The 19,802-nt window shown below is 36.0% G+C and overlaps 1 protein-coding gene across 1 annotated transcript in view; it reads left to right on the top strand.

Moving 5' to 3' along the window:
* Window positions 1–3,711: 3,711 nt before the first annotated feature.
* GUCY1A2 (guanylate cyclase 1 soluble subunit alpha 2) overlaps window positions 3,712–19,802 on the top strand; it is a 340,934-nt gene continuing 324,843 nt past the window's right edge. Inside the window, exons 1-3 of the mRNA XM_044669013.1 lie at window positions 3,712–3,720; window positions 4,051–4,112; window positions 19,575–19,696. Coding sequence (XP_044524948.1) covers window positions 3,712–3,720; window positions 4,051–4,112; window positions 19,575–19,696 — 193 coding nt within the window. The remainder of the gene's footprint in view (window positions 3,721–4,050; window positions 4,113–19,574; window positions 19,697–19,802) is intronic.

Here is a 19,802-nt window from a genome sequence, read left to right as displayed (position 1 = left end):
TATGTGCAGGCTTAATTGGTCATAATAAAGAGAAGAAAGGCATGATAATTAAGAGAGACCATAAGACTTCTGGCAAAAAGTAGGATTTTAATTAAGACTTAAAGGAAGTCAGAAAATCCAGGAGACAGAGATAAGAGAGAGAATATTTTAGGCTTGGGGACGTTCTGTGAAAATCTTGTGTGAGAGTAGAAGCAAAGAAACCAGTGTCAGTTCCCTAAAATTTTGTAGCTATATCAACATGTCTTGAATTTGCATCCTTTTCTCCACTCACACAACAAGAATCCTAATTCTATTTGTTTAAACCTCACAACCTCTTGTCAATTATTGTATTGGCCTTCTAATTGGCTTCCTTGATCCAAGTCGCTTTCCCTTTCCATTGCTTTGACCCTTTGCACTAGTTACTCTCTTTGCCTGAAATGAATTCCATCTTTACCTCTACCTCTTAAATGCCAAGAGCCCCCTTTTTTGTAAAGCCTTTCCTAATAGCCTTAACTGCCAGTGGCTTCTTAAAACTGTTTTGTATTTACTTTGCATATACCTATACTTAAGCATGTTGTTTTTCCTAGTTAGATTCTAATCTCCTAGAGGGAAGGGGCTTTTTAATTTCTGTCTTTATATCCTTAGCACCTAGAATAGTTTTTAGCACATAGTAGGTGGCTGAATAAATGCTTGTTGACTGATTGGATGGAAGAATTGTCCCTAACCAGAAAACTGTGGTTTATTTGCATTTATTCATTTGAACATTTTTGTTAGCTATGAAATTTTTTGAAATATGAGAGGATTCCTTTCAATTATTTGTCAGGCCTCTGTGAACTAAACTTTGAAAAACCAGAACATTTTCTGTCCAGCAGCAACTGTAGATGTAGATTAGTCCATTGGAGAGGGCACACTGGTTCTGGTTAGTCATAAGGATGATACAGAATGACTTGGCTTACCTGAAACTCTGCAGAATGTTCCCAGAGGATATTTTCCTTTTAATGCTTTTCAGAGGCAACAAATTTAACTCCTGCTGAGAGCAGGAGTAATTGCTTTACACAGTGAAAAAAAGTTCTTTAGAAGGCTTAATTCCTTTCACAGGAATGTGCTTTCTGACAACCTTTTGGGTTTTAAAGATGGGGAATTCTTCATGAAGAAAAAAAATTATACATGAGTACAAAATGAAGCTATTCTTAGGGTAGCTGACCCTATGTGCGCTGGTATCTCCTGCTTCATGTTCTGTGACTGGATCTATTCACAGGCCAGTTCTGCCATGGTATTCTCCACCCTTCAGACACATTGCCAAAGGGAAAATTATCTTGGCTCAGGACTGTCAATCTAGTGCCAGAGACCCTGGAATCCCAGGAGTCCTGCCAATGACTAATGATAATTTGGTTTAGGTTGTTCTTGGGTTAAACCCTTAAGGCACATTTTCATCTCCTGCATGCTACTATAAGTATTAGGATGCCTATGTCTGCCTGTCCACACTTAAACCTATAACACCTTTAGTTATGCTGAGGGTAGAAAGCCTCCTCTTTTGAATTATCCACAGTTTTTATTTCCATGGGCTTTTTCTTTTGTATAAAGATATTTTCTTTCCTGTAGGTCTATTGCATGGACCATAAATTGAAAAGAACATTTTGCTACTCTGAATTCCAGGGAAATAGTAACTGATTTTATCTAGTTCTTTTAAGATTACAATGTTCTCTATAGACATTATCTCACTTGAGCCTTAAAATAATCCTTTTATTCCTATTTTACAGATGAAGAGGCTTGGGTGAGAGAGGTTAAGTGACTTGTCCCTGGGCCCAGAGCTAGTAAATGTCAGGAATTTAGGTCTTTCTGACTCCAAGTCCAGCACTTTAATCCCTATGCTGTTGTCTAATGTACTTGAGTATGACTTTCAATTACTTTTCCAATCTGGCTTATATGAAATTAAGCTTCTGTCTTAGGAAAACTTTTATGAACTGATGCAGAGTGAAATAACCAGACCCAGGAAAACAATATAAGAAAGAAACTGCCCTGAGCTCATCCTTTTTTTTTCTTTCTCAATTCACAGCTTTGTGAGGACAGTTGAATTAGGAGGGGATATGACACGAAGACATAAAAGCACAAGGTCCCAGAATCATTCCTTACATGAAAGATATGAAACAGTCAGTAGCTGATACTTCATCTTCTCCCACCACCCATTATGATATTGTCCTGATCTTGCTTCCTGAGGACTTTTCTTCAGTTTTTGACTTTTGGTTTTAGAATCTTTTCTTGACTTCCTGCTTGCCTTCTGGGTCAGTTGTCTTTGTGAGTTCCTAGTTTTGGAGCCTGGTTCTTTGTTATTTCTTGGATCCTGGTATGTGTACTCTGTGCAGTGATAACAATAATGTCCACTATAAATTGGCCTCTACTCTTTCAACAAATAGATGAATTAATGATCCATTCAAGCGCTAAAGTGTTATGAATACATGGTACAATGGAGAAAACATTGGATGTGGAGTGAGAGGGCATGAGTACAAATCTCCAACTCTCCCACTCACCACCTTTGTGAGCTTAGAAAAATCATTTCATCTCTCTAGGCATCAATTTTTCTCATCTATAAAATCAAAGGTTTGGCTTGATAAAATCTAAGGTCCTTTACCACTCTAAATCTATGAACTGATGATTATCCTAGCATTTTGATCACTTACCAACACAAGCTTGAGTGGACTGTTTGCAGAAAAAGCATCCTTATGACAAATTACTAATCTGATAGTTCTATCACTGATAAGGAGATTCTTCTCTTCCTTACACTTACTCAACATTTTGCTCATTATTGTTTTCACTGATTATCAATATTAGTAAAAAGTTATCTTTTGCTGCCACTCTATTTATGATCTAAGTATTTTTCTTGTAGCTTCCTAGGTTTGAAACCTTCTGTGATGCTAAGAAGAGATTCACACATTTTTATGGGATTAAACAGTTTTATCCTGATTTATCAGGAAGAGGAAAAGGATTATAAAGCTTTATCAGGAACTGCTTGGGAGTTGGCAGCACTTTAATTTCCTGTCCCTAAGTCCTTGTGACTGCCCCAAGAGCTCCTCAGTGCTTTAGTATTCTATGAGGCCCTTGAGAAAATTAGGTTGGTGATTGCTCTATTTATGAATAGGTGGGGTGGTTTTAAATGACCTTCTCCCATTAGCTTCATGTTAGAATCATGTTCCTATAATACAGTAATTTTCAAAGTCCTTTTTTTGTAAAAAAAAAAAGATCCCTTTATAAAAAGAATTTCTCCACTGAAGTCTTCATCATCACCTCCTCCACATAAAAAAAACAACAAAAAAACAAAAAAACTTTAACCCTGGAGCTCTGATAGATGAGCTTTCACCATATCTTGTATTGGCCACCACGTCACTTATCTTGTCTGCACCTTATCCTCTCCCTCCATTTTCTGGTTTTTCTTTATGGGTTGTCTTCCTCAATTATCATATAAACACCTTGAGACAACGGATAGTAAATGCTTAATAAGTACTCTATAATCTGTCTATCTATCTATCTATCTATCTATCTATCTATCTATCTATCTATCTATCTATCTATCTATCTATCTGGCTATCAGCTTTCATTTATCTGTCTGCCTCATTTTACAGCTATTTGATTGAGGATCCTTTGAAATTTAGGTTGAAATAGAATAGCAGGATTTATCAGAATCCAATTCCTACTGGATTAGATGCTATCTTTCATAGTCATATGTCTCATCTCATCATGCATACTGTAAATTCTTGGGGAAGTAATAATATCAACACCCATAGTCCTGGTCACATAGAAGGCATTCAATTTTCAATTGAATTGAATTGCTGGGAGAAAGAATCTGGAAGAAACAGCTAGAAACATAACAGTCTACTTCAAATGGGAAATGCATGGGATTGTGGAACCCTCCAATGAGTTCCTGTGGGGAAAACACATGGCAAAATGCAAAATGGGTTAATATTGCAAAATGAACAATAGTGCATAATAAATCAGTAGCCACCTAGCTGCCTATGATGCTTGGAGCAGGGTTGGCAATGATTTGCTGATAATATCTTTTTTATTATTATTCTGTAGCCTCAGATTATACAGCAGACTCTCAAGAGGACACTACAGTATTATGAGCATCAAGTTATTGGGTGAGTAAAAAGGATTTTGGTGATTATCGGGGGTTAAATTAGAGGTAATCGCTCACTAATTGTTATTGAGGAAATAGTTTTCTGCCTTCTAGACCCTTTGCCCGAGTGATGTGACCCACTTTCTATCTCAGTTCCTCAAAATGCCTGCTTACTATAGCAGGCATTTTGGACAGGGGGAATGGGGTTCTCTAATGGTACCTTGAAGTTATTTCCTTTTGACATATACAATCATTTAAAAACAAATTCCTCTGTAATATCTGTCCTATCTCTTCCTATCTGTCCTTCTGTACTCTTTCTTATTGTATAATGTTTCATTTATGATGTTATATTGGATTCCCAGTAATGGCCTTTGGATTAGGTTTTATAATTTGATAATTGATATACAGTAATAATAATAATTAGCATTTATATACTATTTTAATTTCAAAAACTCTTTACACATGTTATTTAATTTGATTCTTACAACAACGCTGTTAGATGCTATTATTATCCCCATTTTACTGATTAGGAAGCTGAAGCTAAGACAGGTCAAGTTATTTCACCAGGGTCATATAACTAGTAAATGTCTGAAACTAGATTTGAACACACGTATTTCTGATTCCAAATCCAGCACCCTTTCCACTACATGCTGCCTAACAACTGAAAACTAAAAATGGACCCAAAACAATCCTCTGAGATAAGGATGGCTTAACTAAAATCACTTTTCTTATATTACCATCTTTTTTCTATCCTCTCATTTTCTAAGTATTAGAAAATTTTAGCGAGAAATAGAAACTATTAGAATGGAATACAAGCTATTAGACTAGAATAGAAACTATTTATTTAGAAATATATATATATATATATATATATATATTATCAAATTCAATAGTATGCACTGTTAGTACTTCCTAGAGGATCAGAAATTTGAATGTTCATTATGAATCAAGAAACTCAAGACAGAAAATTAGGGAATTCAAAACAGTTCTAAACTATTCAACTGTGCATGTATTATAGCATTTTACATTTTACTTGAACACAACTAGTTTATATCCATAGACATATGCAGTGGAGTCTCTATATCTGTGGAGGATAAATTCTAAAATCTGCCACTAATGTCTGGAACTGAGGATATAAGTGTTATACCTATTGACATGCACAAATATGTGTTCTTTCTCCCTTGACTTGGTGCTTTGTGGCCTCACAGCCCACCAACAAAATAACTCCTAAAAAATGAAAATGGAAGCAGAAGAGACCAATATCAAGAACAGACAGCTATAGGTAGACTTTTGATGCTTTCTATATATACACATACATATATACACACTTATCACACAATATATTTCACACATATATGTATATATGTATATGTGCATATAAATACATATGTATATATGTATATACACACATATGTGTGTATACATATACACACACATTACAATTCAGAATCTATATTGCCACTGGGAAATTCCTTGTAAAGATTTTTACAAAAACTCTGGTGGTAGTGTGTGTGTGAGGGTCAAAATTTAAAATGCACCCACTCTTTGCTTTCTGAGGTTTGTAGCAAAGAATTTGGGAGCAGTCATTATGGTTGGGAACACAAATAGCTTTTCTTGGGTTCTAAGGAGTAGTAAAATTTACCAAGGCCCATATGGGAAGAACCTTCTGGAAAACCTTCTGGAAAAATAATCAAGAGAATGGCAGCAACCCTATGAATGTACTCCATACATAGGGTTTAAATGACTTTGTTAGTTTTCATTACAGAAGGAATTTTTTTGGGGGGTGGGTGGGTGAGGGGAAATGCCATATCAGTCCTATAGGGTCAGATGCAGCTGGGAAAATAGCATATTGAAAATGTTATTTTGAGACCATTAAATATTTTAACTGTATCTAGATTAATTGTGTCATAGATCTATTAGGCTACACTATTAAATATGAAGATTATATCAAAATGATTCTTTTACCTCAAATTCCAAAGTAAACTTGATCCCTCACATCATGCTTACTGCTTAAGCATACTCTTCCTCCCTTTGTGACAATTTTAATACATTAACACTAATTATTTTCTTGGAAATTATATTGTTCTGTATATTGTAAAATCTAATGCCAAGAAGTATTATAATTTGTATTCTGTGTCTGGGTCTTTAAGGCAAATTATATTAGGTTACTTTGATAATTGTAGATAGCCAGACTTTATTATCCTATTTCAGGCCCAAAGCTTTTCTTCAATAGAAAGTTTATTGAACATTGAATCAACTTTTCACTTAATTCTAATATTGATATAAATATAAAATGTGTCTGGATCCCAATACGAACTACATATATGGTGTTGGGTAAGTCATCTCAATAGCCTAGGTATTTCCCCATCTGTGAAATGATGATCAGAGTAGATAACTTCCGAAGCTCTTTCCAGCTCTAATTCTTTTAATTCTGTGATCTCAGAGCTTCTATGATTCATCCCATATAATCTTTTCACAATACTCCCCATTGCTTATGCAACTCAAAGAAAGCAAACAAGAAACTAAATGCAATGCAGTGTGAATATAGTTGACTATGCCATGATTTAGTTTAAAAGACCTAAAGCTTTTAGTAACTCTCAGAGAATTTTAAGTCTCACTTGCTCCAGGATGTCTCTGCTCTGGACAGCAGGTATGCTCCACCTTTCTCCCTACCATGTCCTCTTCTTGACTTTCTGTTTTTGGAAATTTTCATACTGCATCCTTGAACCCTCGTTGGTTTAGCCAAACTTCAACATTACCCAATACCTAGAATTCCTTTGGCTATGACAACAGGCAGAGCTGCCTCTGTCTCCTAAAACCTATTGCCTGCACTGGTTTAAAGGATCTACTTCCATTGGGAAGGTGATTGTAACTCAAACATCCTGAATACTAGCTACTGTAAAGTTCTCAGTGGGGATGTGTACATTAAATTCAAGGGCAGCCTCTCTGAAGAGCTAATGCTGATTCCCTTTCTTCCTCCTTCTGTGGACAGAAATCTACAATCATCAGGTTCTTGGTGACTGATCTGGTTGTTTGCTTTTTCTCATTGTCCTTGTTGCTGTTCCCAGTGAGTTTCCATTTAGGGTTTGACTCTACACTTGTGTGAATTGAAATGAGCTATCATGAAGGGCCATTCTTCATGTATGATTGATCTGATTCTTTTTGAAGTCTTCTCTAAGTCTCATGCCTACTTTTGAAGACTGTCAGGGTCAAAATTGCTCAAAGTACAAAATTCTTGTGAGGTTGCATTGGGAAGAAGGCTTTAGGATCATAGATATGGAACTAGAAGGGACCTCTGTATGCGGTTCAACTAACTCATTTTATAGTTGAAGAAACTGATGTCTAGAGAGTTTCACTGTAATGGAAGTACTTTTATTCAAGACTTCAGTCTGACCCTACAATTCTACTGATAAACAAAGCTAACACAACAAAATTGTGACATCCGATGCACCTATTCTCACTTTTATGCTCCTTTCCCCTCTCTGTGGCATCCTTTTATTCCTTCATCTCCAACCCCATCCAATTCCTTTCCTACCCTGTTTCCTTCTAGATTCCACATTTGAGATTTTTTTTCCTTTAATAAATCTCATTAATGCAGGAAAGTACATTGTTTATGCCTTGGAACTCATTTATGTCAAAGTGTTAGTAATTTGGATTATGCTTATTTTAAGCCTTTCATCTTTATTGTAGAATCTATACAGTCAATTTAAAGAGGAAAGTATGGTTATAGAGAATAGAGTAAATATATACTTATTCAATCAGAACAAGTTAGATAGAGGGGGCAGTGACAACATTTTATTTCAAGAAAACACCCATTTTATTAATGTCTAATAGTTCTTTAGTGTAAAAATTCTTAATAATTTGTAACTTATTTATAATTATTATTAAAAGTATTTCTAAAACACGCTGACATTTACAAAACAATTTCCCCTAAACACTGTGAAGTAAGCAGGATACACAGTAATATATTCATTTTATGGATTAAGAATTAAAACTCTTTCACTTTTTTCCTTAATTTTTTGAGTTTCCTTCTATAAAAAGATTAATATAGAGGAATGTTTTGCATGATCACGCATGTAGAATCTATATGGAATTGCTTACCATCCCAGTGGGGTGGTTGGGAAGGAGAGAGAAAATCCAAGACTCGGCATTCTTTTAAAACTGTTGTAAACTATTGGGAAAAATTAGATTAAATTAAAAAAGAATAAAAATTCAAAGGAGTTAAGTGAACTGCTCAAAGTTACACAGATAGTGAGATAGAATTGGCTTATTAAACCAAGTGTTTTGACTCCAAATTTGTTATTTTTTCCACTGCAGGGCATTAACTGATATCAAAACCTTATAGGTTTTACCATTCAGGTTTTGCCAGATCCCAATCCTGGATTGCTGCCACCATCTCCGTTGGTACTACTCACATGCTGCAATCATGAAACCATACTCACAGGGTCCATTTCAAATTTATGTTCTTTAATATCAACTGGCACCTCACAAGGCAATCCTTTTACTCCTCCCTAATTGATTCTCTGTTTGTCTCCATTTAGTGGTTATTCCAAACCTTTTCTTCTTTCCTCAGGTCTCCTATGACACCCCTTCCTGAACCTCTTATCTGAGGATCTCAACTCATTATTTACTGAAAATATAGACTATTCTATTTTAATTAATTAATTTAGAATATTTTTCCATGGTTACATGATTCGTATTCTTTCCCTACACTCTACACCCTCCCCTGTAATATAGACTATTCTGCTTGAACTTCTTCTTTTCCCTTTCTATATATCTCACAGTTCTTTGAAATCATTCTTTAGTCTTCTTTATTCCAACCTCTGCTATGTACCCTTGATCCACATATATTTCATCCATCTCTATTTTTAGTCTCTTGTTACTTACTGGTTCTTTCCAGTTGACTATAATCAAATGCTATACTGTCTTATCCTTCAAAAATCCTCAAGAGACCTTAGATTTCCTTTCAGCTGTCATTCTGTATCTCTTCTACCTTTCCCCACAAAACTTGAGGGTAAAATTAAAACTGTCTCTCCTTACCATTTCCACTTTCTCTCCTCTCACTTACTTCTTTGCAATCTGACTTTTTACATCATCACTCAACTGAAACTATTTCTTCTCATTGCCAATGATCTCTTATTTTATAAACTTGATAGCTTTTTTCTTCATTCTTCTTTTTTGATATCTCTGCAGAAGTATTCTTGACCACCTATTGTTCCTGAAGATTCTTGCTTTTCTGTGTCTTTGTGACACTACCCTATTTGTTCTTTTCTAACTTGTCTGACTCTTCCTTCTTGGTCTTTTTCATTTGTTCAACCATATCATACCCCTTCACTATATTTTTACTCCAAGCCTCTGGCCTTGACCCTCTTTTTTCCCCTCTAAGTTATCTTTTTCGGTTACCTTATTTTTAGCCTTAAAAAGTCTCCTGATCTCTAGGTCCTTATCACAATTGCCTGTTAGCTTTTTCAAACTGGATGTCCTGAAATTGTCTTATACTCAATACATCTAAAACAGAATTTATCTTTTTTCCCGAGTGAAGGTAATAGAGACTGATGAAATAGGAGAACAATATGTTTGTTAGTCACATGGTCGCCCAAGTGGGTACATAGGGACCCAAGACCTTTATACCTAGAGGCTTATAATTTCTCTTCCTTTAAATAACACTGGGAAGAAGAAAAGTGAATTGGTCTACTGGCCATTCTCTGCATTACATATGTACACATCACCCTACCCTAACACCCCCCTCCCCAGAATATAAATTCCTTGTAGGTTTGTATTGCTTTGCCTTTGTATTCTTAGCATCTAGCACAGGACCTGGAATATGGCAAACTTTAAATAAATATTTTCTTGTTTGTTTGAAAACTGATGAAAAGAAAGCATGATATAGAATATTTGGATGAATTTAAGAGGAGGCAGAAAGAGTAAGGTAGCCTGATGGACCAGATTATTAACACTTATGTTTTAATTATATATTTTTGAAAATGATTTACATGAGTCTTAAAAGATTATAGAAATTATAGGTGTTTATTTCAGAATGCAATAGATCAGGTAGAAATCACCAGTTCCATGTCCCATTCTCTCTAACCTTGAAATGACAGTGTCCTTCAGAATAGCTCAGCCTCAGCATCTTCTTCTCTGAAGTATGCTATAGGTTTCACTAGACTAAGATTTGCATTGACAAAAGACATTGCCCCATATCTGAACTAGCCCATAGCCCCACTCACAGGAGGGTTTTTTTTTTTATACTTTGAAGGGAAAATGCTGATGACTCCTTTGGGCCACCTCCTGTTGCATTTTTATTCAAAGTACCTTTGAGGGATGCAGAAGGCTAAGGGAAACATGATATAAAGAGTAGGAGTTTACTTCTTAGAGGGATCTATAGGAGCTGAGTGCTAATGGTAATGGCTGCCACACTAGGGATTATTTACTCTAGGGCAGTCCATGAAGTTACTGATTTTCTGTGGTCCCTTACAAGAAGTAGTACTATCTAATTTTATACTATAGACTATCGGATAACTGGAGAAAATGTCAGATGAATTCCTGAAACAGATTACAAAGATTATATAGAGAAAAGACATTTTTTTATGCCAGGAACTTTGGCTGGGGTAATAAGACAAGCTCAAGATAAGAATTGCACTTTAGATATTTGATGTATATTTGATGTATAGACTTCAGGGCTACTTCATAGGATAGAATTGGAGCATGTGGAATTGGGAGACTGCCTGGGTCAGGGTGGAAAAGAAGAAAATGACTCATATTTTGGCTTACTATTAGGATTTATAACAAATAAACAAAGTACTTTTGAGGACCGTCCAACAATGGAATGGGAATAACACACTGCTGAGTGAACTCTCTTGGATTGGTAATATAGGTTAAATGATTGTTAAGAATGATAAAGTAGGCCTTTCCACGCTGAATCAGATGCTAGACTAGTTGGCCTCCAAGGCCCTTTCCATCTCTAAGGCTCTATGAATCTATATGATTCAATAGTACGTGGTAACAGAGAAAAGTGGAAATACTGATGCTGATAGCAGATACTGGAAAGTAATAAAGAACTAAAAATATGGTTTCAATGTACAAAAATAATATTAATTACAGCAATTTATGTGGCCTATTTACCATTTGTGTTAAATCACAATGTAACAAAATAATGATTATGCATAACATTAATTAAGCATGTATTCACATGGTACCGTTATGGTCAGCTTCATTTGCTTACAAAAGGAATCTCTCTATAGACACAGGCTCACTTATTTGTATATATGTATTAAGTATGCATAAATTTGCTCAAATAACATGGTTGTCTTTTCACAGCCTGGAAAGATTAGAGAGAACATTAATAGTGAGTATAAATTTTAGGTTAGCAGCTTGTTTAACCTTGAGTTATTAGAAAATAGATCTTTTTTGGAGGGGGGTTGGATCAATGACATGAATATTAAATAGACAAAAATAGATTCTAGACAGATATGTGGATAGAACACATATTAAGCAATTACCATGTACTGAATACTGTGCTAAGACCTTCCACTATGTTAAAGTACAAGCAAGCAAGGCAATCTCTGCCCTCAATAAGCTCACATTTTAATGGGAAAAGTTAGTACATAAAGTGTGTAGCTGGAAAAGTCATCTATTAAAAACTGGGCACCAGGAGTAGACTTCAACTTTTCAGTGAGAGAGATGAAGATGGCTAGAGTGAAGGCAATCTGATATGGAGATGGTCAAGAAGTGGCAGAGTCCTGGCTGCAGGCAAAATAAGTTAGAAAAGAAGCAGATACAAATGAAAGGATAAGCAAGACATGTGGGCTATTATAGGGCTGAATTCTGAGAGGAGCTAGGGATTCAGGAATAATGTGATTCATTGTTTTAATAGATTTTGTTAAATTATCCTTCCCCTTCCTTAAACCTCTCTCTCTCTGCAGACCTTTGTATCTTTTCAGCTTTGAACACTTCAAGAAAAATCCAGAGATTGAATCACCCCCTGCATGTTCAGTTCCTTGTCTAACTTGAACCCTTAAAGATTCAGCAGCAGGAGCTAGACATACACGCTCAGTATTCTCTCATGCAGATGTTTACCTCTGTAAGAACTGCAGCCAGTAATTGGGTTTCATTGACTACAGCTTCCCTGTTATAGTCAAATGTGTGTTTGTGTTTCAGATTTCCTTAAATTGGATTCACACTTCTGCTTGATATATTAACAGGACACATTACTTTAGTTATTATTAGCAATCAGCCTAGAATCTCATCTCTGGGACCATTCTTCACAAAAATTCAGATTTGCCATAATGGTGAGTTATACAATCATAGACTCGAGAGCCATTAGGAGCCTGAGAGATCATTTCATATGACTGCCTAATTTTACAGAGGAAGGTCTTGATATTCATATTGGTTAAGTGTAGACACTGATCAATCAAAAAATATTTATTAAACATCTACTCTGAGGCAGGTACTTTGCTAGGCAAAACATATACTGATTCCCTTTTTGCAATGATTATAAAGTAAGTATTGAGAAATCTGAACTGTTCATAATATAAGAAACATTGAAGCATATGTTAGAAGATATCCAGTACCACAGTTTGTCTTCTCCTTTATACCAGAGTAATTATTATTGTCATAGACACCATGATTGTATCTGAAGTTTGAATTTTCTAAACCACATCTTTGACAAAGTGGCCATCCACAATGCACTTGCAGACCTTCCTTGTAGAGCACACTATATTCAAGACAGTTGATTCTATGATTTGATGGCTACAGTCATCAGCAAATATTTCCTTACATAAATTTTGCTTCTCTGTAACTAGCTAGTCATTGATTGGTCCTGGCTTTTCCCTCTGGAATACATAGAGTCAAGGTAATATAGAGGGGCAGATTGGTATCTCCATCTTTGGAGTCACAGTCTTGGGTTCATATTCTGTCCCTAACACATACTGGATATGTAACCATGAGCAAGTAATTTTACTTTTTTGTGCTATAAGCTTCTTGCTAAGGTTATTAAGTTACAGATAATTCACAGATCTGTGCTTGTCAAGAGAGTAAGAGTCTCTTCTTCATGGCAGCCCTTCCAATATGTTAAGGCTATAGCTTTTCTGAAAATTAGCACTTCTATTTCCTCTGTCCTATTAAGAATTATACAATCAAATAATCTCTCTTTTGGAAGGGACTTTAGAGGTCATCTGGTCCAACCCATTCCTGAACAGGAACTTTTCTCTACCATATCCCTGACAGTTGATCATGCAACATGTTTTTGAAAATTTCTAGTGATGAGGGACCCTCCATTTCCTTTAGCTAATGGAATGATTTCTACGTCCTTCATCATCTCAATCATTCACGTCTGAATGATCTAAATCTCTCGTCTTATTCTTTCCAAAATGTAGTGCTCACAACTTGACACAGTTCTCTAAGTGTATTCTGATAAGCCCAGAGTATAACTAGATTACAACATCACTTATTCTGGGTGTTATAATTGAATTAATGCAGTCCATCATTTAGGTAGTTTTTCGGGCTGCATGTCACAGTTGTTCATATCTGGCTGGCAGTCTTCTAAAATGACTTTTAATATTTACTATTATCTAGCCATATTTCCCCTTTCCATATTTTTTGGCCCCAAGAATAGGACTTTATCTTAGTCAGTATTAAATTACTCCAACAACTTTGAATAATGGGCCAAATATTATAAAATAAATGAAAACTAAAAGTGTAGAATCTAATGTTTGGACTTAATCAACTGCATAGTTATAGCTTTGAGGAAGAGTGATTTCACATAGCTCATACAAAATGATAGTAAGTGTATAGTCCAGATCAAATTCTTTACCAGTAGGGCAAGGGAAGGGAGAGAGGGAGATGGTTTGGATCTTATAATTTTGGAAAATATATGTTGAAAATTATTGTTACATGTAATTGGGAAATATTTTTGAATTAAAAAAATTTAGTTATTCAACCATTTCCAAAATCATCCACAATTATACTCCTATGACAGACTTTGCCAATACCTGTTCTGCCATTTCCTGAATTACGAATCAAGTAAACCTGTTTGAATAATTGTGGTCCCCTATAGTAATTCTATTCTATCACTGTGTCAATTCTGTAATCTGCATTTGACACTTTTTATTGCATTCTTCCTTTTGATCAAGAAATCTGTTGCTTTCCCCCTACTATTATCATATCTTTTGTTGTGCTTCCTTTTTACCTTTTAACCATATATTCTTTCCCATGCTTTCTCTTATGTTAGTAGACTTATACAAAGGCATGCATTTCTTTAATGTACAGTGTACCTAAGATATTTTTACCTAGTTACAATTATCTCTTTGACATCATGGGGATTAGTAATGTGGCTCCCCCATGATCTGGAAAATCTACATAAACTTTTTGGCCCTCCCTCCACAGTAGAGAAGTCCGACTTGTCCCTTTTTTCTTTTATGGGGTATTTATAGTGACTTTTAAAATAAATTTTTGGTTAATTATGCATTTTTGAGTTTTTAAACTTTTTCTGTGTCATTTGCTAGCCTTCCTGTGTCATCTGTGGCTTCCACAAAATTCCTAAAAATTTCCACCTGATTTCTAATGCTAACCTGCAATATACTTAACCTGAAATGGGGAAAGTTGCAATGTGAAAGGAATAACTGTATTCTTCTTGGCCTCTTTGCAAGCATTGACAATGTCAATCACTTTCTCCTTCACATTCTTTTCTTTTTAGATTTTCATGATACTGTTCTATTGTGGTTCTCTTCTAAATTGTCTCACCATTCCTTCTCTGTCTCCTTTTCTGGTTCTTCATACATTTCCACCAACTAATAGCAGGGATCCTCCAAAGCTCTGTTCTTGGATCTCTCCTCTTTTCCCTCTATACCTTTTCACTTGGTGATCTAATTAGTTCTCAATGTTTCAATGATTATCTCTATGCCAATCACTCTCAGATCTACTTGTACACCTAATTTCTTTCTTGTCCTCCAGTCTAGCATCTCCAGCTGCCTTTTAGACATCATAGACCTTTAGATATCTTAAACTTAACATATCCAAAATAGAACTTATTATCCTTCCTCCCCAAATTTCCTTCCTTCCTTCCTTCCTTCTCTATTACTGTAGGAAACACCACCATCCTTTCAGTTACACAGGCTTCTTACTCTTATGCCTACATATCCAATTTATTACCAAATCTAGTTGTGCTTACCTTCACAACATCTCATCTTAGGGAGAGAGGTGGTATGATGAATAGAGAGCTGGGCCTGGAGTCAGAAATATTTATGTTCAAATCTAGCCTCAGACACTAGCTGGACAAGTCACTTAACCTAGTTTGCCTCAATTTCCTCATCTGTCAAATGAGCTGGAGAAGGAAATGGCAAACCATTCCATGATCTCTGTTAAGAAAAGTCCCCAAAAGGGTAAAAAAGAATTGCAAATGACTAAACAACAACAAATATCATGTGTCTATTTCCCATTCCATCTTCTTAGACTGCAACCCTGTTCCAGGGCCTTTTCACCAATTGCAGTCATCTACTGAATGGTCTTCCTGCTTCATATCTCTCCCCATCCCAATCTACCTACCACTTCCCTGGCAAACTGACCTACCTAGAGTGCCTGTCTGACCTTTATTAGTCCCCTACTCAATAAACTCCACTGACTTCCTATCCCCTCCAGGATCAAATATAAAACCTTTTCTTTGTCATTTAAAACTTTCATAACCTGGCTCTCTCTTACATTTCCAGTCCTCTTATTCCTCACTCCCTTCCAGTATTCTGTGATCCATGGACATGTAGCCTCTTTGCTATTCCTTGTACATGATACTCCATCTCTAAATGTTTTTACTGACTGGCCCCTATGCCTACAGGATTGTTTCTTATCTCTGCTTCCTCATTTCCCTGACTTCCTTCACACCTCAGCTAAAATCCCATCTTCTATAGGACACCTTTCCCAGTCTACAATCTTAGTGTGTTTCCTTTGAAATTCACCTTCTTCCCAGTCTGCACAGTTCATATATAGACAGTTGACTGTTTATATCTTGCTTGTTTGCATGCTGTCTGTCCCCATCAGACTGTGGGATTGCCTTTCTTTGCACCTCTGGTGCTTAACACAATGTCTGGTACATAGTAGGTGCTTAATAAATGCTAGTTGGCTGACTTGTGAACAATTTAAAATATTGTTTTTTTCTATTGCTGTAATGTAGGCATGGGATGCGACTGGCCAAACTTTTAGCAGTTTGCTATAAGTTCATATTTTCTTCTTTGCAATATTGTCTTAATACTGTAAATAACTGTTCCCTAATACATGTTAGCCTAGGAAATGACTTCCCAATGCCATTTAAAAATAAGTCCCCCCATTATTCCTATTATTAACATGTGTATTATTTCTTTTTTTTTTAATTTTAAACCCTTATCTTTTTGTGTATTGACTTATAGGTGGAAGATTGGTAAGGGACATGTGTATTATTTCAATTTATACAGTTGAACTTTTATTCTTTTCCTTTTTGACAAAGGAAGGATTAGGTTAGACTGATTTCAATAGCTACTTTGAGGCTGTGACAACTTTTTAAACTTTCTTTTGTTTTTCTAGTTTAAGGTCATATGAGTTGTTTTACTTTTAGATAGAGGTCTACAGATTTATATGCTTATAAGTGTATTATTTATGTGCTTGTGAGTTGATTAGGGAATTAAGAGGCTAAGTGACCAGAGCCATCCAGCAGTATATGTCAGAGTTCAGATCTTTCTCTAAGTCAGGGGCTATTCACATTTTTAGTGTCATAGATCCCTCTGGCAGTCTGTGTAAACCTATGAACTCCTCGGATTAGTATCTTTAAAGGTATAAAATAGGTATATACATGTATATGTAGCTATGTAGAGGATTGTTAAAAAACCCAATTATACTGGAGTAGAGTTGTCAAAATACTTAAAAAGACAAATCTACACACCCCAGGTTAAGAATCTTTGATCTAATGTACTCTATGCTGTTTCTTCATGATGTGATGAGACCTCAGAGTAGGATTTCAGGGTATGTTTACATACACATATATACATATTTTTATTTTTCAAACAAAATTATATATTTATATGTCTTTATTAATCTAACCACTAAAATCTTTGAGCTTCAGTTCTCGTTACAATTCAAATTTGGATAAGCCCTATCAAGTTGGTGTTAGGGATCTGATTGCTTAGCTATACTTAGATAATATCTCAATCATTGACCAAGATCTCATTACTTTTTAAGTATTTCAAATGTAGGGGAGAGGCATAATTTCATACTAGTTCATAACTCAACTCTAGCCAGAATAGTAGGTTTCAAAAGAGAGAAGCAATAGGTCATGTCACTGTATTGAAGTAGTGATTTTCTGTGAAAAGTATTCACTCTTTTTGATTGCAAAATGACCAGACTCTTTAAAACAGACATTCCTCTTTCTTCCACCTCCACTCCTCAGAGCTAATCTAGAGCTTGGAAAAAGAGCTCTGATTTTACCTTAGACCCCAAATTGGTATTGAGGAGCAAATGAGTAAGCAGGAAGTCACTTAATTATATGTGACCTGATTAAAGTAGGACTAGAGGGAAAGTTGTAGTGTTGTAGGGACTGTTGCTTGGCCTTTGGCTCTTCCCTCTCAGAGAGAGGGCAGGGGCAAGTGCTTCTCCTTTTAGAACAAGCGTGGAAGGTTATATTTCAGGAAGCATCTCTGTTTTTCTTTGGAGGACAGAATAGCCAGCTAGACTCAATTCTTATTTTTCCCTCTAGGAGATCAAGGAACCTCATTCTACGGTCTATATAGTGTGGTTTAGAATTGCTAATAGTTTTTAACCCAATTCCATCCTTTTTTTGGAATGTTTGTGTATCTACGCCTGCTATTAACACACCTGGCAGAAAATGCAGGAACTTTGTTGTAAGAGGTAGCAGTGCTACAAATGAAGAGGATGACTGTGTTCCCTTATCTTTATGGTTATTGTTAAAAATTCTATTCACAATTTATTGAGTCATTTCTGTTGGATTTGCATGTTTATATTAAGCCAGAAAGTGCCTCAAACATCTTTATGCTTCCAAGTCCTTATTAAATATCTACCACCCTGTCTCTTCAGCAAACCCATCTGTTTATTCATTGGAGTAGAGTCCTATTTATCATTTTCTTAAATAACCACGAGTTCTTTGCTCAGGAGAGTCTCTTGTGTCCCTAAATCCCTTCTTAGAGCAATAGTGGTTATATCGTAAGAGATGAACTGGCTATAGGGATATACTAGTTCAGTTTAGAAAAGCTTATCAACAGGATGTTGGCAATTGGATGACAAATCCTTTTGACCATAGCAACTATTTAAGATAGATAAATAGATAAAACATTAAGTAAGTGCTTACTATGTGCCAGACACCATGTTAGACTTTAGAGATTAGAAGACAAACTACTAAGTTCAGTTTTTGCCCACAAGGAGCTTACATTGTAATGAGGGAAGAAAGTATAAAAGGGAGGTGGAAAAGGCTGGAGAAGGTGGCATAGTATGGAGAAGGTCATGGAAGCCTGGTTCCTGGCAAGGAAAATCTCACCTATGTGAGTCAGATGTCCAAAAAAAGGGTGAAATTCAAGTTCTGTGCCCAAATTTCTAATAGAGAAGTGGTGCAATGGATAGAATGGATAGAACACTGGGCCTGGAGTCAGGAAGATGAATCTTCCTGAGTTCGAATCTCATGTCAGACACTTAATAACAACTTTGTAACCCTGAGCAAGTCACTTAATCCTGCTTCCCTCAGTTCCTTAACTGTAAACTAAGCTAGAGAAGGAAATGCATCGTGTCAAGAAAATCCTAGAGTCAGGAGGAGTCAGACATGACTGAAATGACTAAACTACAACAACAACAAAAAATAACAAAAAGTGGGTTTGAAGGTATATGCACAGTGATGAAATGACTAAACTTTGAAGTATAAAACCTATACATAACATAAATGCATGTGTTTAAATGTTGGGGGGGGGAGAGAGAAAGAGAGACAAAGAGAGAGAGAGAGACAGAGAGAGAGTCAGAGACAGAGAGACAGATAGAGAGAAACAGAGAGAGAGAGAAACAAGTGATTATTTAAAACATGCAAGATGGTGGCTAAGTAAGATAAGACGTTTCTCTCTAACATGGTGTGTGACTATTTGCTCAATGAGGCTTGTTTTACCTCACAGATGCTGGACAGCTACTCACCACCCCCTTCTTTACATGTACCAGGCAACTTCACCAGAAAAGCAAACTGCCAGCAGGGATGACGCACATAGATAGCATTTGCTAACTGCTAAATTTTTGGTTTTCTTCTCTTTTTTTCCCCTTTTACTGTTGCTTATTAAGGAATGTCTCCAATTTCATGCCCATGCTGTTAATGCTGATGCTAATGGTAGGTTTTGTCAGAAACTATGCCTTTAAGCATCGGCTATTTAGAAATGCTATTGGGCTAAAAGCAAGACGTGCAAAGGTCTGTATGTTCTCATGTATGTATGTTCAGAGATTCTTAAAAATTTCCATATACTTATATTTTTTTCCATTTTAGTTACAGGGATGCAGAAAAGAATTTCTACAATCTCTCTAACAGATGCTCCTATGCAGACCATTCCAGCAAAGAGGAAATTGAAGATGTCTCAGGAATTCTTCAGTGTACTGCTAACATGCTTGGTATATTATATCACTTATGTTAGGGAGAGAGAGAGAGAGAGAGAGAGAGAGAGAGAGAGAGAGAGAGAGAGAGAGAGAGAGAGAGAGAGAGAAGGAGGGAGGCGGG

The sequence above is a fragment of the Gracilinanus agilis genome, chromosome 3 (assembly GCF_016433145.1).
Source record: "Gracilinanus agilis isolate LMUSP501 chromosome 3, AgileGrace, whole genome shotgun sequence".
Classification (NCBI taxonomy): Eukaryota; Metazoa; Chordata; class Mammalia; order Didelphimorphia; family Didelphidae; genus Gracilinanus; species Gracilinanus agilis.
This window is presented reverse-complemented; position numbering and strand designations above follow the sequence as displayed.